Here is a 22494-nt window from a genome sequence, read left to right as displayed (position 1 = left end):
TGTGCACCTAAAGATACCTCAATTGCTGGTTTTCCCATCTCCCTGCAGGCCATTACTATGTCTGGAAGGCCAACAAGGAAAGGCAGACAGTCATGAGCCAATAAAAGAGGGCAATCAGGCTCTGTGTCTAGAGACAACAGTGCTGGTCATGGACGAGGTGCATCATCATCAGCGTGTGGCTATGGGACACGCTTGTCCTTATTTTCAGCAGCTGGACGTGTTGAGCCGCATCATGCTGAAGACTTGGTAGAGTGGATGACCAAGCCCTCCTCATCCTCTCTCACCCAGGCTCAGGGTACTAGCAAAGCAGCTGCCAACGCGTCCTCTTCCCTCATCTCAATGTCATCAGTCACTACTACCCTAGACCCACCATGTCCTCCTGCGGAGTTCCCTGAACTGTTTGAGCAGTGATGGGTACATGCTCAAGGAGGATGACCAGCGTTTTGAAGGCTCTGATGATGATACATAGCTAGAGGAAGGTAGTGGCGTGAGCGCAGAGAGAGGGGATGCTCAAGGAGGAGAGCAATCTGGCAGTCATGTTCCATCAGGCAATGCAATGCTGGAGAAACAGTTGGCATTGGTGAAGCCTTTGTACCCCAGGGCAGATATCAATTATTTGACAGGCCAAATTGGTAACCTGAGGAGTCCATTTAATAGGGAGCACAATACAGTCCAGGACTCTGAGAGATTAGAAGCAGCAGCAGATGGCATATATGTCCCGAGGCTGTGGTCTTACAACAGCCTGCGTCTTTTGCCAGACCACACCAAACCCAGGCCATCACTCTCAACACATCCTTCCATGCTCACTTCCATGCTGCTGTGGTGGGTTGGGTGGCTGTGTTGTTGGCGGTGTTGCTGGAGGTGGTGGCGGTGTTGCTGGAGGAGGTGGAGGTGTTTCTGGAGGTGGCGGAGGAGTATTGTCCAACTCACACAGGTGGCTTTTAGTTGTGAGTTGGCCCCTCATCTCCTTTTTTAGGTCCTGAAGTATTATCTCCTCACAGATGAGGCGTTGGCCCTCCTCTATTTGTTCCAGTTTACTGGCTGTAAGACAGCCATTTGACTCGGGACCAACAGGGCTGGTTGTGAGGACTGCAGTAGCCTGGTTAATTAAAGTAGTCACTGACTCCTCCAGGTTCCTCACCTTCCTGGTCCTTTTTGTTGGAAGGCGGAGGGGAGGAACCTGGGATTTAGTTAGGCTGCTTTCCACGGCCACCTCCAGGCTGAGACTTTCCACGGCCTCCTCCTTGCTGAGACTTTCCTGTGTATGAAAATGGTACATAGTTTTAGTTTTTTGATCATCAATCACACACAATTTTGAGCTCATGACTGTTGCAAATTGAATGTTATCAAATAGAAAAGACTATCATTCTGACCCCAGCATTTTTCATTCTTGTCCCAATCATTTGTGGCTACTATTGTCTATTGATATGTAAACCACTTTGTTAAATTAGAAATTAGTGGGGGGCGTGGCCTGACTGCGGAGCTGCATGGACGTGTGAGCCCAGAGCTCCGAGCGAACCGGGACTACAGCGGCTTATAGCGACTCAGCTCAACGGCCCCCTGCCTCGTTATAGCAGCGGGACTCACCACAGCACTGTCCACCATGTCGGGGAGACGTCGCCAGCACCGCAAACCGCAACGCTTGACCGATTTCTATCCGCTCAGCGGGAGAGAGGTGGAGCAAGATGGCGCCGAGGCCTACACAGTGAGGAGACCGGCACCTAAACACAAACCGACGGCGAAAGGTACATCTCTCTTAAATACAGACTTAGATGAGGAGAAATCCCCCTCCCCCTCCACCCCATCCTCCCGCAGCCCGGTTAAAGCTAAACCCAGACTAGATGAGGATGGATTGAGTCCGGCGGCGAGCCAGGCCTCGGATTCAGGGGAGGACACTAGAGATTTACCTGAACCTATTGAGACATTTCCTACACAAAACCAGCCTGTGTTGGACACAGTTTTAAAGGATATGTTACTATCCTTGCGTAGCACATTGCAATCTGATATGGCTAAGCACATGCACAGATTCCACACGGATATACTAGCATTGGGAAACAGGGTGGATCATGTGGAAGCAAAAATGGAGGAATTTGCAGGCACTATCAACGATTTGGTAGATGCTCATGATGAGCGGGAAACTGACATGGAATGGGTTAAAGCAAAGATGGAGGACATGGAGGACAGATCCAGGAGGAACAACCTTAAAATAAGGGGCATCCTTGAATCAGTACAACAGTCGGACCTCACCCTCTATGTCGCCAATATGTTCAAAGCCTTGCTCCCTGATCTCAGCGACTTGGACGTTACTATTGATAGGATCCATCGCCTACCAAAACCATCCCACCTATCGGAACAAGTGCCTAGGGATGTTCTTATGAGATTGCACTTTTTCCACGTAAAGGAGCGGCTGATGATATTTATGAGGAAACAAGAGTCGCTCCCTCCACAATATCACCGATTGCAATTTTTCAGTGACTTGTCGCAATATACTCTGCAAAAGAGGAAAAACCTCAACACAGTGACAAAGATTCTGCGCAACCACAAGATCTTGTACAGGTGGGGTTATCCTACTAAGCTCTCTATCACCAAAGATAATCAATCCTTTACCATCACATCCCTGGAAAAAGGGATCGATTTGCTTAGAGAATGGGGCATTTTGTCGGAGGAAGATGAGAAGGGCTCCACCACTAGCACTCCACATGGCCTCCCACAGGAATGGAGACGAGTCACCGCTAAAAATGCTACTTCACACAACTGAAGCGGGCCAAACAGCTTCATCACTTTTACCATCAGTCCCGGTCCAGGACTGCTTTTACACCAGAACTGAACTCACCCCCCCAGCACGAGTTCGGCCTCGTGCTGCTAAAAGGTTCATCACCTTCCCCAAGGATGGACCGCAGTGACTTGGAAACGCCTCGTACCATCCGGGGACTTTCCCACCTGCTGCATTTATGCTCTCCCTTTTTTTTGTTCAACTTTTTTTTTCTTCTTTCATTTTCTTCCTATTTTCCTATTCTTCCTCTGAGGTACCTGACTGATGCGATTCGGTCCCGACTTTTGAACTCCCTCGATCCACGGACCTGCCTTCCTCTTCGATACATGAAGGACTTGTTTGATGTGTCGACGCTTCCTGCGTTTCCCTGGGTGCCCTATTTTGTGAGTATTGACGCTATGACACCGAGACCCGGCAGGATCAAATCATCATATTTCCCAACCAAGTATGCCACTTAACATCCTCTCACTTAACACCAAGGGTCTGAATCACCCTGTGAAGCGTAAATCTCTGTGGAGAGAGGCATCCATGTATAATAGTGACATTGTGTGTGCGCAGGAAACTCATTTCTGTAAGCAGGCACCACCCAAATGCACGCACAAACGGTTTCCCTTTATATTCACTGCAAATGCGGACACAAAGACCAAGGGTGTTTTAGTGGCTATCAGAGATACGGTGGCCTTTAAACTAATTGAGCAGATATCAGACTCATTGGGTAGATACTTAATACTGATTTGTGAATTTAATTCTACTGTATACACTCTAGTGAATGTCTATTCCCCCCAACAGTAGACAGGTGCATTTTTTTAACAGGTTGATGAAACGGGTTAACTCTTGCAAGCAGGGTCGGTTGCTTATATGTGGCGATTTTAATATCACTCTAGATCCTCAGATGGACTCCACTTCCAATGTTTCTAGAACCCAACCTTCCTTGTCACAGTCTGTCCACGGGCAGGGGTTATATGACGCCTGGCGTTGTTTACACGCCAATGAAAAGGATTATACTTTTTTTTCCCCACCACATGGAGTTTACACAAGAATAGATTTTTTTTTGGTGGATCAACAGCTACTCTTACAGACAGCTTCGGCTGGTGTGAACTCGATAACGTGGTCGGATCATGCGTCGATCACCCTGTCCGTGGCAGACTCGTATAACCCGGGTACAGCACCGGTTTGGCGATTGAACACCTTTCTATTGCAACAACCAGAATTGAAGGAAAAATTAAGCACACACTTACTGAATTTTCTAAGCGATAATGTAGGGTCAGTGACTGATCCAGGTGTTTTATGGAATGCTCAAAAAGCATATATGAGGGGTATATTTATTCAGCTGGGAGCGGGGGTCCGGAGGAGGAGGCAGCAGAGACTTAACGCGTTACTCAAAGAGATAACGGACCTGGAAACGCAAAATAAAACTCAATTTTCCCCCTCTAACTCCCAAAAGTTGTCTATACTCAGGTCTGACCTTAGAATACACTTACTGGAAAACTTTGAAAAAGCATCTAAACGACTCAAAATGACTTATTATTCCACAGGCAATAAGGCGGGGAAGTTGCTAGCGCACACTATCCGAGGGCATAGATACAAACATAGAATTCAATTCATTCTACACCCCACTACTAATCAGAAACTTTATCACCCACAACAGATAGCTGACGCCTTTAGCTGTTACTACAGTAGCTTGTACAACTTGAAGGACGACCCACTGACTACTCAACCTATATCGGAGACTATCAAACAATTTCTGTCAGGTTTACCGATACCCAAATTGACAGCGGACCAGTTTCAATACTTAAATGCCCCGTTCACTTTAGCAGAAGTGCAAAAGGCTATTGAGTTGCTTCCGATCAATAAGTCACCGGGCCCAGACGGCTTTAGTGGGGAATATTATAAAGCATTTACAGCTACACTGTCACCTCTATTGCTCCAGGTTTTCCAATCCGCTGCTGCCTCGTCCTCCTTTCCTCGGGAAATGTTGGAGGCCTTGATTGTCGCGCTGCCAAAACCGGGGAAGGAGCCCACCTCTCCGGCAAACTTTAGACCAATATCATTATTGAATACTGACATTAAGCTTTATGCTAAAATGATAGCTTTACGATTGATTGACATACTACCCACGATTATACACCCGGATCAAGCCGGATTTACCAAGCACAGACAAACCTCAGATGCCACGCGCCGCATGATAAATGTTATCCACCTTGCGCGGACGCAGCGAAGGCCTTCTCTGCTCCTGTCTCTGGACGCGGAGAAGGCCTTCGATAGGGTGCACTGGCTCTATATGACCAAGGTGCTGGAGTCCTTTGGTTTCTCTGATTTAGCTTTATCCACGATTCTGGCCCTATATTCGGAACCCTCAGCCAGGGTTTACACATCAGGCATCCTCTCGACCCCATTTAAAATATCGAATGGTACCAGGCAGGGGTGCCCTCTGTCACCTCTAATATTTAATCTATTCATGGAACCCTTAGCCATTGCTATTAGAACCCATCCGACTATTAAGGGCTTCCCTCTTGGTAACCAGACGCACTCTATTAGCTTGTTTGCGGATGATGTAGTTGTAATCATGACAGAGGTGGGCCCCTCCCTGGCGGCAGCGCATGCTACTTTGAAATTGTTCGGACAAGTGTCCTACTATAAAGGTGAACACTAATAAGTCTTATATCCTAGGATTGGGTATTGATAATTATACTAGAAGCAAGCTCAGGGCTCAATTTCCTTACGTCTGGAGCGCCAGGGGAATTAAATATCTTGGAGTCACTTTGACTGATAATTCGGAACAGCTGGTCGAAGCTAATTACACGCCATTTTTGAATGAACTTCCCCTGAAGCTCCAGACAATCAGCAAGTTGGAAATGACATGGTCCGGCCGATTAGCGGCCTTCAAAATGATGGTACTCCCCCAGTTCATTTATTTGTTTAGGGCTCTGCCCATCCCAGTGCCAAGTGCCTTTTTCCGCACAGCACAAGCTAAATTGAATGCTTTCCTATGGCAGGGGAAAAGGGCGAGATGTGCTTTCCACAAACTGCTTAAAGCCAGGCTGGCTGGGGGAGTGGGACATGTGCTTATCCAGGATTATTACGTCGCGGCAGTTCTAGCTCAATTGAAATGCTGGTTTCTGGAGGACCATGTCCCCCGTTGGAGGGACATGGAATCATACCAATCTCCTAATGGAAGGCTGTGCGACTTACTTATGTCTAGCAGATTCATGCAACGCTTCCCGTCACACTTGCCACCCACTGTCAAGGCAACATTACAGACGTGGAATCTCTTTCTTAAGGATTCCTCAACCACAACCCCGGTCAGAGTCGTACGGCATTCCATTACGAGCTTACAAGTATTGATCCCAAATTTACACATTGCCCATTGGGTGCCCAGGGGAATCGCCTTGGTGGATGATTTGAAAGTTGGGCCTGCCCTTAAAACTTTTCGCACTCTCCAGATTGAATACGCTTTGCAGCCAAGGGATCACTATGCATATGCCCAAATCGCGCACTTATTGCAGAACATTGGGGACATGTCTACTGCTATCCCTCAGCAAGTTTATGCTTACCTCCATAATTCAAAAACCTCCATCCGAGGTATCTCTCTATTCTATGGTTCCCTACACCAGAAGAAGGTCTTTCTTAAATCCCCCTCCATGAGAACTTGGGAATTAGACTTACAAGAGCATTGGACCATCGAACAATGGCAGACCGCTATAGCGTCTGTTTATAGAGCCACTAAAAGCGTAAATCTATGGGAATTGTACCAGAAAATCTTGTTGCGTTGGTATCTAACGCCCACAAGATTGGCTGGGTTCGACCCGAGCAGGTCGCCTCTTTGTTGGCGACAGTGCTGGCAGAGGGGATCCCTACAACATATTCTATGGGCCTGCCCAAAACTAACAAAATTCTGGAGGGATGTTTTTGAAATTATAAGTGGCGTCTTAAGTACGCACAAGAGGAGGGGCGATCCAGGTCTTGCACTCCTATCCTTAGGTATAGATTCATTCCCCCACTCACATAGACACGTCCTGTCTCAAATTATACTAGGGGCACGATTAGAGATAACGAGGAAATGGGCAAACCCAGACCCTCCTATTGTAGCGAAAGTAATCGAGACAATTAACTTACATGTTACGTATGAAACTATGTTTCTGGCTTCCCAGAACAGTCTCCAATCTAGAATTCAAATCTGGCGGCCTTGGGTGGAATGGTATAAACAATACGGTAATAGGCGCAATACCGTGTAAATGGAAATGGCAAATGGACCTGGGTACCTACACCTCTTTGATCTCTTTTATCCTCTTTTTCTCTTCATCTCTATTCTTTCTTACTTGTTTTCCTTCTCTTTTCTTTGTTATTTCGCACATTGATACTGATGCACATTCATGATTACAGATCCGACTGGGATGTTTGAGTATTCTCTAAGAGCTAGTTTGGGTATAGGTTGAAGCAAGTTAGAGATTAAATCTGCTGCTGCTGTCAAATGTTTCATCATTTATTTGCATTTTGTGAGGAGTTATAGGGCGGGTCCTCGGCCTCCGGCTGCAGTGTGATCCCTTTTGGGGCGGTCGGGGGCAGGGGACCCATAAGGCCTACGATTAACAGAGGCGTAGCTCGGGGTGTGCGTGGACGCCTCGAGCTTAGCCCAGCACTATCTTATGAAGATTCTCCTCCGTTAATGTTACTATTACTGTCTTACAGAAGTTCTTATGTGTAACCTCAGGTTTTATATGTTCTGATTACTGTCTATAAGTCGGCTGTACTAATATTCGCTGAAAAGCATTTGTTATATGCATGTTTCATGTAAACTTTCTTAAAATTTAATAAAAAACTATTGAAAGAAATTAGAAATTAGTGGTCAATAATAGCATCTAGTTAACATAATTACATTTTTGACAAGATATATGTTGAAAAATGCTATACCTGGCTCAATCTGGGCTCCTCCACATCTTCCTGGGTCCAAGGCCCAGGCTGGGCTTCAGGAGCCTCATCTGATATGGAAGGAAGTGTGGAAGGAAGTGTAGATAGCGATGGCCTGGGTTCACTCTGATCTGACAAAAAATGCAGTCTGTCGTATTACACCAGCCTGGGGGCATTTACATCATCTGCTGCTGCTCCTGATCTCATGGAATCCTGGACCTCCTTGCGCTATTGTCAGAGACATGGTAGCTCTCTGTACCTGTCTATAAAGTTTGGCAGGATGTAGGGATGAGCTTCGAATTTGAGTCTAAGGCCGCGTACACACGGGCGGACTGTTCACTCAACTTTGTCCGCTGAACAGTTTCAGCGGACAGTCCGCTCGTGTGTGGGGCTTCAGCAGACAGTTTCAGCGGACAGTTTGACGAACAAAGTTTTTCGGAAATTCCGAAAAACTGTCCGCTGAAACTTGGTTTGAGCGGACAGTCCGCCCGTTCGGAGGAAAGTCTGCTCATTTCGAGCGCGCCTCCAGGTAGGCGGGGCCCGCGAAGGAGTACCCATGTGACATATACCATGTGACACCGCCCCATTGTCACTATATAAGTGGCCGCACAGCGCGGCTCTGCCATTCCGGCTGGAGAGAGCGACGTGTCAACATCTCCTGGAGAAGAAGAAGAAGAAGAAGAAGATGAAGAAGAAGAAGAACGGAAGGCGGCGGCGACGACAGCGGCGACAGAAGACCGGGCCACCGCCTGCAAAAGAGCTATAAGAAGGCGCGGTGGCCCGGCAGAAGAACCGAAGAGGGGGACAAGACCCCCGAAGTCGGGAGAAGAGGCCGGCGGCGGGGAGGAAGAAAGCCGGACTCATCCGCTAGCAAAAGAGCTACAAGAAGATAGCGGAGGAGTCCGGCGAGAAGACCCCCGAAGACAGAAGACCCCCGGAGCTGTGCAATAAAATATTTTATCTCGTGTGTTGTGTTTTTTTTTGGGTACTTTTATTTTACAGGTGAATGGGTAGGGGTACATTGTACCCCATACTCATTCACATAGGGTGGGGGCCGGTATCCGGGGGCCCCCTTATTAAAGGGGGCTCCCGGATTCCGATAAGCCCCCCACCCGCAGACCCCGACAACCAACGGCCAGGGTTGTCGGGAAGAGGCCCTTGTCCTCATCAACATGGGGACAAGGTGCTTTGGGGTGGGGGGGCCGCGCGGCCCCCCCTTCCCCAAGGCACCCCCCATGTTGAGGGCACGCGGCCTGGTACGGCTCGGGAGGGGGGGGCGCGCTCGCTCGCCCCCCTTTCCTGGCCGGCCGGGTAGCGTGCTCGGACAAGGGTCTGTTGTGGACTTTGGGGGGACCCCCACGCCGATTTTTTTCGGCGTTGGGGTTCCCCTTTAAGTCCATACCAGGCGGTGGGGCCCGCGACGTCTCCTTCGCGGGCCCCGCCTACCTGCACACGCACTCGAAATGAGCGGACTGTTGCCTCGTGTGTGGGCGAGTCTGTTCATTTCAAAAGTTGCGCGGACTTAGTACGACGAACAAAGTTTGCCGTATTTGTCCGCTCAAAAAGTGCCGTGTGTGGGCGTGTTCGTTCATTCAAAAGTTTGAGCGGACTGTTTGACGAACTTAGTTTCGGCAGACAGTCCCCGCGTGTGTACGCGGCCTAACTCTTGTTGGGCTAGAACATTGCCTGTTCGCCTATTTGGCGAACAGTGAACAATTTGGGGTGTTTGCGGCAAATTTGAAAAGCCACGGAACACCCTGTACAAGTCTATGGGAGAAATCTAAAGTGCTAATTTTAAAGGCTAATATGCAAGTTAAGCCGCGTACACACGGGTGGACTGTATGGCCAACTTAGTCCGTCGAAACACATTTCAGCGGACAGTCCACTCGTGTGTGGGCTTCAGCAGACTTTTTCAGCGTGCAGTCTGGCGGACTAAGTATTTCGGAATTTCCGTAATATTGTCCGTCAGACTTTGGTTTCAGCGGACAATCCGCTCGTGAGTAGGCTAGTTCGACGGACTAAGTATGGCACATGCTCAGAAAGGATTTACACGGCGAAAGGTTGCATTGCTGTGTATTGGACTTCCTATTTCTAGTCCCGTCGTACGTGCTGTACACGTCATCGCGCAAACTTTCGACGGACTGTTTTGCATCCGTGTGTGGTCAAGTCCGTTCATTCGAAAGTAGGATGGACTGTCCGTCGGATTGTCTGACGGACTAAGTTGGCCAGACAGTCCGCCCGTGTGTACGCGGCTTTACTGTCCTAAAAAGTGTTTGGGGGCCTGGGTCCTGCCCCAGGGGACATGGATCAATGCAAAAAAAAGTTTTAAAAACTGAAGTTTTTTTGGGAGCAGTGATTTTCATAATGATTAAAGTGAAACAATAAAAGTGTAATATAAATAGGTAAGTAAAGTCGCGCTATGGAAAAAAACAACCTAATAAAAATTCCAATGTGGTAAAAAATTGTAGTGGGAAGGAATGTGAAAAAATGTGAAAAAAAGATGTGAAAAAAAATGTGAAAGAAAATTTACAGGGTTAGAGCTGCCTATACCTGAAGCCCTTACTTCCTTAGTCGGGAAGGAAGGGAAATTGTAAGAGTATTAAACAGAAAGGTTGTGGCGCTAAACCCAATTAATAGTGTGTTAAATTGACCTATCGCCACAAATTAATATTATTGGAAAAGTGCTGTGTGCAATTAAGGTGCAGATGCTTCTTAAAAAATATAATCAATATCAAATCAATATATGTATCCTATCATAATTGAATCCAAAACCAATCTTAAATTATCATATACATGTCAACATATTATGAGTGAACCCGAAAATGTTGTAAACATTCACTTAGGTCATTGCAGGTATATAAAATAAAATAATGAAAATTTTTTTTTCAAACAGCCTAAGAAATACTACTAGTATCCTTCAGTGCTCTTATTCAGAATAAATAACTGTGCAAATGAGTGCAAAGAAGTGCAAAAAGACTAGGGATCCAAAACCAAGTTCAGCCAATAGTCGCATAAAAACCCATGTATGTCCAATATTTGTCCAATGTTAATATTTGGCTGAGAATGCTACCACCGCAGACTAATGCTGTAATTGGTACGTGAAATCAATAGGGAACGTTTCATTCACTGATGCTCAAATAGTGCTGGGACTTCAGTTAGAAACCTTCAACCCCTGCGTCACTCAGTGCTGTGATATGTAAATGCTCTCACCAGAATTAACGCCCCTTATGGGGCTGGATGGACCTTCACAATGTAAGCCACTGTGTCGCTCTCTGGCTGCTGCTGGTGCACTGGGTGAGGTTTCTCTATTCCGTCCGTATAGTCTCCAACGTTAGTTATAAATGAGGAAAGACATACCCATAGTGTAATACGTTCAAAATCAAAATCGTTCGTTTATTTGTATTAAAAACTATTCAGATTTAGTATTAAAAGCATATGCATGTGATAAAACTCTGCCATTCGTCTCTGTCCGTTCAGATGGGTGCACGCAACGTGGCCACGTCCTACGCGTTTCGTCACTCTGCCAGGTTGTGTGCTCGGATAAAAGGTCTGGTATGGATATTTAGGGGGAACCCCACATCAATTTTTTTTTTTTATTTGACGTGGGGTTCCCCTTAATATCCATACCAGACCTGAAGGGCCTGATAATTGAATTTGGGGGAATCCCACGATTTTTTTTTTATCAATGACTTTCAATGAGTGTTCTCTGTATTACGGGAGCTGACAATTCATTATAGCCGCGAGTGATTTTAAATTACTTTTTTTCCTGCAGAAATGAGCAGGGAAAGTTCTAAGCACGGGAAACATGCGCCCCTTCCCAGGCATACTATAGACACCCCCCAGGTACAAAATTTAAAGGAATATTATACTTTTATTGTTTCACTTTAATCGTTATTAAAATCACTGCTCCTGAAAAAACTGCAGTTTTAAAACTTTTTTTTGCATTGATACATGTCCTCTTGGGCAGGACCCTGGTCCCCAAACACTTTTTAGGACAGTAACTTGCATATTAGCCTTTAAAATGAGCACTTTAGATTTTGAACCTTCGAGTCCCATAGACTTTAATAGGGTTCTAAAGTTCACAAGAAGCTTAGGTCTGTTCGCAGGTTCTGGTGCGAACCGAACCTGGGGGTGTTCAGCTCATCCTTAGCAGGAAGTCTGGGTCTGTAAATGTATCCATTTTCTCTGCAAGACACAACACAAGACAAACCCTAATATCAGGCTAAACTCTTCTAATCTTGTCCCAATATAGGCCTCAATCTATAACTAGTATAGGCCACTAATTACTGATGACCCAAGTTAAAATTGTACCTTCATTTGCACGATTGGCGCTTACGATACTCCATCCTCTGCTCACAGATCATACATACGACGCACGTGCATTATAATTTATATACACTGCGCATGCGTGAAATTCCGCTCCTGACCTTCTTTCTGGTGTATTCCCCGCCCGTTCTCTTTCGGTGCAGTGGGAGAGCACATGGCGGAGACAGAGCAGGTACATGGAGAATGCAGCAATGACTAAAAGCCTGGAGCAAGGCAGTTCCACATCCAGGAGGAGATATAAGGCCTCAAATATGTCCTTTATAGAGATGGTGGAGATGGTGGACATCTTGAAGAGGGCCGACTATGATGCGAAGTATAGACCTTACCCAAACCCAAATGTGAGAAAGGCCAAGATCATGACTAAAGTTGTCATAAGTTTGCACAGGAATTTTGGGGTACGATGAACCAAGGAGCAATTAAGAAAGACCTGAAATTGAGGGAGCACGATCAGTACAGAAGGATCAGAAAACTGCTTCTAAAAAGTAAGTATTTGTTGTGTGTTCCTATTATTATTATTATTATTATTATTATTATTATTATTATTATTATTATTACTACTTTAGTGCTGCTCCATGTAAATTTATTTACTGTTGTACAATTTTAAATGGCAAGTTTGAGGTTCATGGGCACAGTAATCGTTCATATTAAACATTGTTCGTTCGATCACTAATACAACGTTTTTGGCAGATGCAGGTTAACTACAATTCTTCATACCTATTTGTATGAAAAGAAGTTCATTGTTGTCTAGATGTGTAACTATAATGAAATGAAAACTAGATTTAGTGTAAAGCCGCGTACACACGGGCGGACTGTCTGTCCAACTTAGTCCGCTGAAACACATTTCAGCGGACAGTCCGCTCGTGTATGGGCTTCAGCGGACTAAGTCTTTCGGAATTTCCGTAATACAGTCCATCCAACTTTGGTTTCAGCGGACAGTCCGCTCGTGAGTAGGCAAGTTGGACGGACTAAGTATGGCGCATGCTCAGAAAGGATTTACACGGCGAAAGGTTGCATTGCAGTGTATTGGACGTCGTATTTCTAGTCCCGTCGTACGTGCTGTACACGTCATCGCGCAAGCTTTCAGCGGACTGTTTGTTCATCGTGTGTGGTCAAGTCCGTTCATTCGAAAGTAGGACGGACTGTCTGTCGGATTGTCTGACGGACTTAGTTGGCCAGACAGTCCGCCCGTGTGTACGCGGCTTAAGAAGAGGACACTCAGCAGCTGCTTACACATCTGACACAGGACCAATAGTGTAGGACACCAGAACAATCTTTTTATGGTGTCCCACGCAGGTGCTCCAGTGGATACTAGGGGTCTCTCCGTGTGTGAAACTTTAACAAAACAGGTAAGTATTCCAGCTTTGGAAAGGGAAAAAAATCATGTCTTCATTTTGGAACTCTGCCAAAATAGACAATTGGACAACATTTCCAAGCAATGTTTCATATTACTATTTCTTGCCTCAAATATCTGTGTGCTAAGTATACTTTTTTGTATTCACATAGGGGAGAAAAGAATCTGAACATCTGAGGACATCACAAACCCCACACCCCCGTGAGGAAGGGGAAATCCCTACACACTCTGAAGATGTGGATTCCGAGGTTCAGGAAGTGGGCGAAATAGTGACCACAACACGTCAGTGTTTGAGACCACAGCTTCAGGTAACAGATGTATGCCTGCATATTTATAATACATGGTGTGTTATTTTTTTAGGTGATGTGGATGTTGTGGAAGAAGAAACTCTGTCAACAGTGAGTGCAAGTGCACAGATCCTGATCAGCGAAATATTGGTGTGCAATCGTAAATTAGAGAAGGTCAAGGAAAACATCAGTGATATTGAAAAAAGACTCACCAACATCATTGATGTTTTAGCCAAAATCTAACCAAAAAAATAAAAAATTCAATGTTGTCGTTATTTTTTTATTTTTTATTTAAATTTTTAAGTAATTTGAAAGCCAAATCTTGAAGATGCACACAGTGTGTCAACATCTGCTATCAGCCATCATGGGATATCAATGTACGCGTTTTGTGGGTACAACCCCTTCCTCTCATCTGCTTTAGTTGCGAGGAAGTGGTTTCACCCACAAAAAACATACATTGATATCCCATGATGGCAGATAGCACATGTTGACACACTGTGTGTCTTTTCTCTACATCTATCAAAATAGACGTAGGGAAAAGACACACATTTTAGGCATGGGATCATGATGGAAATCCACATTTTTGAGACCCAATTTGTGTGCGTCTTCAAAATTTGGCTTTTACAGGGGTGACATCACCCCATCTGATGAAGGCAAAATCAACACAGTTTTGACATTCTAATGTCTCATATGACCTTTACTTTATCAAAGTTGAATTTTGTAAGTTCCCTACTTGTGGAAGTTATGGTTTTAAACATGCCTGTTTAGCCACAAAAAAAAGGCTATACACTGTCACACATACATGTTATGCACCAAAGATGTTGGTTTGGTAAAAAACCCTTTTATAACGCACATGTGAATGTGCTTCTTTTAATGCTCAATACCAGTTTTTGGAGTAAGTTGGTGTAGTTACAGTGACAATGGGGGGTATTTACTAAAGGCAAATCCACTTTGCACTCCAAGTGCACTTTCAAGTGCAAAGTGGATTTGCCTTTAGTGAATAACCCCCACAGTGCTCTAAAAGTTGCCAAAATCAAGCCATTTTGGGGACTGCAAGCAATTAATTCATGGAGTTGAAAAGGATGATTAATTTTATCATTAATGCATTACATTACAATACATTAACAACAAAAACAATGGGGGTTATTTACTAAAGGCAAATCCACTCTGCACTACAGGTGCACTGAAAGTGCACTTGGAAGTGCAGTCACTGTAGATCTGAGGGGTAGATCTGAAATGACTGAAATGACTGAAATGACTGAAATGAAATGCTGACTTCATCATCCAGTCATGTGCAATCTAAAATGCTATTTTTTATTTTCCTTGCATGTTCCCCTCAGATCTATAGCAACTGCACTTCCAAGTGCACTTGTGGTGAAAAGTGGATTTGCCTTTAGTAAATAACCCCCATGGTGTGTGTAGCAGACCAACAGCACAACATAATAGTTATAAAAGGCCATTGGAGAACCTAGGAGACAGCTAAAAGAAACACAAGCAGTAAATCACATGAAATATGAGTTCAGTTTTTAACAACAAAATTTAAAAGATGTTATACATTATCTGATATATCAATGGCCCCCCTACCCGCAAAGTACTCCAGATAGCTTTGCTGTACTTCGTGGGCCCTTTGGGGGGGGGGCAAGCCAGGATGGCCAGCTTCAAGTGCCGTCAGAGTGTGATCCGGTAACCGAGGCCACAGAGTTGGCTACATTTTTGCGTAAAAAGTTGTGTAAAATGCTACTTTATCTGTTGACTTTGCCAAACCCATACACACTATACCTACCTCTTTTGTGTTCATATTTATGGATGAATTCACCAAAGCATGTTGTTCAAGGGCCTGCCTGAATACTTTCAAATGGCACAGTTTAAAGTTTTGTTCTCCTAATATCTTGATAGGTGAAAGCAGATTGTAAAAATGTGCTTCAGTGTGTATTCATATTTTTGGATTATGAAACTTCTTACCTGTCCAGTTGGCTGCCTATAGTTTAAGTAAGGAGGAGCTGGCCAAAGTAACACACATTATTTATGCATTCAGCTCTCAATGAAGTGGAGAGGGTTACTTGTTCAAAACATCTCCTCTCCCCCTAAAATTTTTACAATGGGCCATCAGTGGGGGTGATGAATCTGAACAGATAGAGCCATCTACTGATACAATCTGGTAATGTACAGATATGGTGATTCTAAAACACTAAAGACTTTGACAGGAAGTGATGTTTGTTTTGATAAGAGGATCAACCTTTGTTACCCAGGAATCCGTGTGACCTACCCATGAACACTCTGATACACAGTGCATGTTGGGTAGGGGATAAAAGGAGCTGCAGCGGCCATATTTGGCCTCTTGGGACCACGCTCCTTGTCTGTGCAGAACTGTGTTGAAGGTCCTTGGACACATTGCCACACAGTCACTGCGGAGTGCAAACCGGACTGTTTGAGAGGTGACTTGACAGGGCCTGAGAGCCGGTGATCGGATTGATGAGATTTGGAGACACTTGTTGGAGTAGCGGAGGAACGGATCCAGTCGGTGGAGCGACACAGAGCATCTGGCCCAGCCTGAGCGGGAGCAAGCTGCAGTTGTCTGACCAAAGCCATCACCCCGAACTCTGATCCAGTTGGTGAGCGGGTTACGGCCCATCATTTAATACTATTGCACACAGTTAGACTTACTCACAGGCCTCGCTGGAACCTGTTGTTCCACGGAAGTGAAACTGAGCAACTGACATTTAGTAGGCTTGAGGCCTGGTTCTCTTTAGCGCCCAAGTGCGATTACAAGTTCTTGGAGTTATACCTGGAGTATTATGAGTTAACTTTCTCCACTTACCCTTTTGGATTACAATTACCGTAGGAACCATTTAAGCTAGCAAAGAAAGAAGATAAAGGAGGGGAATACTTTAAGTGATGCCTCACGTAGACTTTAAGTAAGGGGAGCTCCCAGGTCTAGATAATAATGTACTTGCATATTGCTTATTGTATCTGACTGTTGATTCATGCTGTACTGACGTTCTACGTTGGGATGACAGTGCAATACCTGTAATCGCCTATTTATTATACTTTCAGTAAAAAGTATTTCTGGTTAAGAGTACATGTGTGTAGTTTACTGTTTTTCCTCACCAGGTGGAGCCAGAGGATTCTGAGGGATCGGTACAGGTACCTTATACTGTTTATATTGTACTGTGTTATTATTGCACCACAGCTGTGCCAAGGGGACCGAGATACACAGAAGTGGGGGTTTCTCAGGAGAGTGCAGGCCCAATTCAAATTAGCAGCTCCTTCAGGGGTCAGTGCTATATATATATATATATATATATATATATATATATATATTATACACACAAAACAATATTTTAATTTTAGCTATTTTGATTGTTTTTGTTGATTTAATTGCAGCTAGCAGCAATGTTCTTGTAGTGTGTGTGTGTGTGTGTGTGTGTGTGTGTATATATTCACTATATATTTTTATATATACTTTAAACGTATTCATCTAAGGCTTGCCAGTTCCTAAATGTCTTGCAGGACAATTTTATGGGTCAGATGGTAGATGCACCAACTAGAAATAAAGCGTTACTGGATCTACTGATTACCAACAATACAGACCTGATCAAGGATGTGAATATACGGGGCAATTTAGGTAACAGCAATCACAGGTCAATTGGCTTCAGTATAAATCACACAAAATGGAAACATAAGGGGAATACAAAGACACTGAATTTCAAAAGAGCCAACTTTCCTAAACTAAGAACCTTGATAGAAGGCATAAATTGGGATAAAATCTTAGGAACAAAGAACACGAAGGAACGATTGGTTTGCTTTAAGAGCATATTAAATAAGGGCATTAGCCAATGCATCCCATTGAGTAATACAGTTAAAAGAGAGAACAAAAGTCCTGGATGGCTTAATGCCAATGTAAAAATTCATAAAAAAGCTAAGGAGAAGGCCTTCAAAAAATACAAGATTGAGGGACCATCCTCAGCATTCTTATAAAGAATGCAACAAAAAATGTAAGGGGTGTAATAAGGGCAGCTAAGATAGAACATTAAAGACACATAGCTGAAGAGAGCAAAAAAAAAAATCCCAAGAAATTCTTTAAGTACGTTAACAGTGAAAAAGGGAGGACAGACCATATTGGCCCCATAAAGGATGAGGAAGGACATCTGGTTACAAAGGATGGGGAGATGGTGAAGGTATTGAATTTATTCTTCTCCTCAGTCTTCATGAGGGAATAGGGGGGCTTCAGTAACCAAAACTGCAGTGTCTATCCTCATGACACATCACAGGAAGCACCTCCATGGTTAACAGAGGACAGAATTAAAACTAGACTTGGGAAACTTAACATTAATAAATCACCGGGACCAGATGGCTTGCACCCGAGAGTACGTAGGGAACTCAGTCAAGTAATTGCCAGACCATTGTTTCTAAATTTACTGACAGTCTACTGACTGGAATGGTACCAGCTGATTGGAGAAAAGCCAATGTAGCACCAATATTTAAAAAGGGCCCAACATCAATAGTATGTAAACTCTTGGAGGGAATGACAAGAGACTAAATACAAGATTTTAGTAATGAGAACGGTATCATTAGCAGTAATCAGCATGGGTTCATGAAGAATTATTTTTGCCAAACCAATCTATTAACCTTCTATGAGGAGGTGAGCTTTCATCTAGATAAAGGAAGGCCCGTAGATGTGGTGTATCTGGATTTTGCAAAAGCATTTGACACAGTCCCCCATAAATGTTTACTGTATAAAATAAGGTCAGGGGTGGGTAGTGGGGTGCCCCAGGGTTCTGTGCTGGAACCAAGCCTGTTTAATTTGTTTATAAACGACCTGGAGGATCGGGTAAACAGTTCAATCTCTGTATTTGCGGATGATGCTAAGCTAAGCAGGGCAATAACTTCTCCACAGGATGTGGAAACCTTGCAAAAAGATCTGAACAAATTAATGGAGTGGGCAACTACATGGCAAATGAGGTTCAATGTAGAAAAATGTAAAATAATGCATATGAGTGGCAAAAATATGAATGCAATCTATACACTGGGGGAAAAAACCTCTGGGTGACTCTAGGATGGAAAAGGACCTGGGGGTCCTAATAGATGATAGGCTCAGCCATGGCATGCAATGCCAAGCTGCTGCTAACAAAGCAAACAGAATATTGGCATGCATTGAAAAAGGGATTAATTCCAGAGATAAAATGATAATTCTCCTGCTCTACAAGACTCTTGTCTGGCAGCACCTAGAGTATGCTGTCCAGTTCTGGGCACCAGTCTTCAGGAAGGATTACTGGAAATGGAGTGAGTACAAAGAAGGGCAACACAGCTAATAAAAGGTCTGGAGGATATTAGTTATGAGGAAAGGTTGTGATCACTGAACTTATTCTCTCTAGAGAAGAGACGCTTGAGAGGGGATATGATTTAAATTCACAAATACCATACTGGTGATGACCCCACAATAGGGATAAAACTTTTTTGTGGAAGGGAATTTAACAAGACTTGTGGCCACTGATTAAAATTAGAAAAAAAGAGGTTTATCCTTAAACTACGTAGAGGGTTCTTTACTGTAAGAGAGGCAAGGATGTGGAATTCCCTTCCACAAACAGTGGTCTCAGTGGGGAGCATCGATAGTTTCAAGAGACTATTAGATAAGCACCTGAACGACCACAACATACAGGGATATACAATGTAGTACTGACATGTAATCACACACAAAGGTTGGACTTGATGGACTTGTGTCTTTTTTCAACCTCACCTACTATGTAACTATATCCATATTCTTTTTCTCTTTCCTTTCCCTCTTTTCCTTTTTCCACGCCGCATCTCTCTCTCTTTGGGTCCAGACCTCCATCCCTTTTATATCACTCAGGACGGGGGGCCGGGCTCTGCAAAACCTGCCAAGAAAATTCCCAGGAACTATAGTTAACCCCTAACTTTGCACTGGGGCAGCAGTAACCACTACTTGCCTAAATGATGGTGAAGTTTAATCACACTAGGGCCAAAACACAAACATGTGATACTTCCCCATCATTGCCAGAAGCTTGCTAACTTTTATTGCATACTCATTTTCTTTATTTTAGGGATCATAAAACATAAAAAATAAAGGTCATACTAGTTTAATTGTAAATGTGTTGCAAATTAAAATTTACAGACCCATGGAAATTTTACAAAATGACTATTGATACTGTTCACAACTCTATATAAATCAATGAGCAAAGTCACACCATGCTCTCTCCAACCTGTAGCAGCATTTGTTATGCGGTTTACTACACAGACTTTGACCTGCTCTGGAATCTTTTAAAACCAAGTAAAAGTGCTGACAGCATGTACAAGTTTAAGGTGATCAGAAGAGGTTGTAATGCTGACCGTTAGCACCATTCTTAGTACACAGTTTCCTTCACTAGGCATCTTTACTGCATGTTTTATGAATATATCTTTTGTTTAATTAGGACAAGCACTTCTGCTAAAGTCAAGTAAAAAGCAACAGATAAAATGAACAATCTGAAGCGTAATTGTTGTACCGGTAATTCTTGACATACAGTTGCAAATTGGTCATAAAATGTGATCTGATCTTCATCTAAGTCACAACAATGGAAATTTCCTTATGGCTATAGACAAAGGTTAACTTGATATTGCAGTCATTGTGATTCAGGACCGCAATAAATTCTTTGAGTGACTCCTCATCACCTTTCCAGATGACCAACACATCATTGATGTACCTGAGCCAGGTGTGCACCTGGCTCTGGTATATCGGCGAGGTCTAGACCAAACCCTCTTCCAAAACACTTTCCCAGGTGTGGACCGCAGAATGAGTTTCTGGTGGACCTCCTTACCTTTGCCCTCAATAATAATTGTTTTCAATTTTTGTCAAACTATTACCAACAAATCAATGTTACTTTGATAGGGGCCCCATGGGCCCCAGCATATGCGTGCCTGCATCTGGGGATATGGGAGGAAGATTTGGTCTACACCTAGCTGATGTACTTGAGCCACTTGCATACCTGGCTCAGGTAGATCAATGAGGTGTTGGTCATCTGGAAAGGTGATGAGGAGTCACTCAAAGAATTTATTGAGGTCCTGAATCACAATGACTGCAATATCAAGTTAACCTTTGTCTATAGCCATGAAGAAATTTCATTTTTGGACCTCTCTATTGGTATTAAAGACTCAACCCTTGTGACTCACACACACTGAAAAGAAACGTCAGCCAATACGCTAATCCGTGTGGATAGCCATCACCCACGATGACAGAAGGACAGTATTTCAGTAGGCCAATTCCTCTGCATTAGACGCAATTGTTCTAGTGGAGAGGACTTTAGGCGAGAAAGTGATGAGCTATATAAAAGGTTCAGAGAACGGGGATATTCCCATAAACAGCTCAGGAGGGCGAAACGGAAGGCAGCAGGTCGGGATCAACCTTCTCTTCTGGAAAAGAAAGTTTCCTCTATTGTACCCCTCTCAACAGATCCAGGCCCAATGAGAATTATCACCCAATTTGGCACACAATGGGACACAGTGAGAGCCATACTTCAAAAACACTGGGGGATTCTCACTAATACCCCTGGAATAGCTCAGATAGTGGGCTCTTTGCCCAAAATGGTAGCGAGGAGAGCACCAAATTTAGGTGATAGCCCTATTCAATCAGAGTATATCAGGAGTGTGGACACATCCTGGCTGTCCCAATTCCCTAGAACCAAAGGCATGTATCCAAGTGGACATTGCCAGATGTGCCCATATGTACACAGGACAGCCACTTTTAGTGACTCTCAAAATAGAACAAATTTTTCAAATTGAGGACCTGGTAAATTGTGCCACGACAAAGGTTGTCTACATGATAACATGTCCGTGTAACAAAATGTGCATAGGCAAGACTAAACGCCAACTCAGAATATGCATAGGAGAACACATGAGAGAAATAGTGGAGAAAAACCCTGAGAAACCAGTGGCCAGACATTTTGCAAGGTTTCATCAGGGCAAACTAGCCGGGATGCAGGTTAAGGGCATTTATGTCCTTAACCTATCTTCTAGGAGAGGTGACTTTGACCAGATCCTACAACAGAGGGAAAAACTATGGATATTTCGCCTGGGCTCTCTCATTCCGATAGGCCTTAATACAGAATTAAATCTACAGCCATTCTTGGTCACTTAGGATATACTCTTCAGGGTGATTATTTACCTGTGGTGAAAAATGGGCACTTTAAAGACAGTAGAAGACAGGTGTGAGATTTACATGACAGTAGGAGCGTTAGCTAATAAGTGAATATGAATACTATGAGTTGGTCATAGATGTCCTGTCTCCTTTTGGTCATATATGGATGTCTCTCCAATCACTATTTGTGGGTGGAGACTATTAATCCAATGTGGATAAGGATTATCTGTTTGTCAGATGACTCAGATTAGAAATACAGTTACATATATGCACTTTTTCTTTCCCCTTTCTTCCCCCTCCACCTTACCCCACATTCCCAAACCCCCAAATCCTCCCCCCCCCCCCATTACCTATCTCCCCTGCCCCTCTTCTATGGGCATATTAGTAGGTAGACATTATAACTATAATATGCATGTCATGTATACTCTTTAGTGACAGGCTCCCTGCCTTCCAGTTGCCCGCTGTGTGTGTATTCTTGGTCTTTTGGTCTTTTGTCATTTGTGCAATTATATGTCATTCTTTCGTGTCCTGTTCCTTATCCATTCTTTTTGCCCCCTGGGACTCCATTAACATTATTAGAATCCCTATTGTGAGGACAAATCAATTATAATCCGTTCACAGTACCTAATTGATAATTGATAATGGTATGCATTCTTTTTCAACACTATATGGACCTTGGACAATTATGCTTCTCCTGTTTGTGGTATATTATTTGGTC

General features: G+C 43.9%; 1 protein-coding gene across 1 annotated transcript in view; it reads right to left on the bottom strand.

Moving 5' to 3' along the window:
• Positions 1-556: 556 nt before the first annotated feature.
• LOC143984348 (uncharacterized) overlaps positions 557-22494 on the bottom strand; it is a 106053-nt gene continuing 84115 nt past the window's right edge. The window contains exon 2 of the mRNA XM_077484583.1: positions 557-1258. Within this exon, the coding sequence (XP_077340709.1) occupies positions 785-1258 (474 nt within the window). The 3' untranslated portion in view covers positions 557-784. The remainder of the gene's footprint in view (positions 1259-22494) is intronic.

The sequence above is a fragment of the Lithobates pipiens genome, unplaced genomic scaffold (genome assembly GCF_037356315.1).
Source record: "Lithobates pipiens isolate NorthernLeopardFrog02 unplaced genomic scaffold, aLitPip1_a1.2 Scaffold_16, whole genome shotgun sequence".
NCBI lineage: Eukaryota > Metazoa > Chordata > Amphibia > Anura > Ranidae > Lithobates > Lithobates pipiens.
This window is presented reverse-complemented; position numbering and strand designations above follow the sequence as displayed.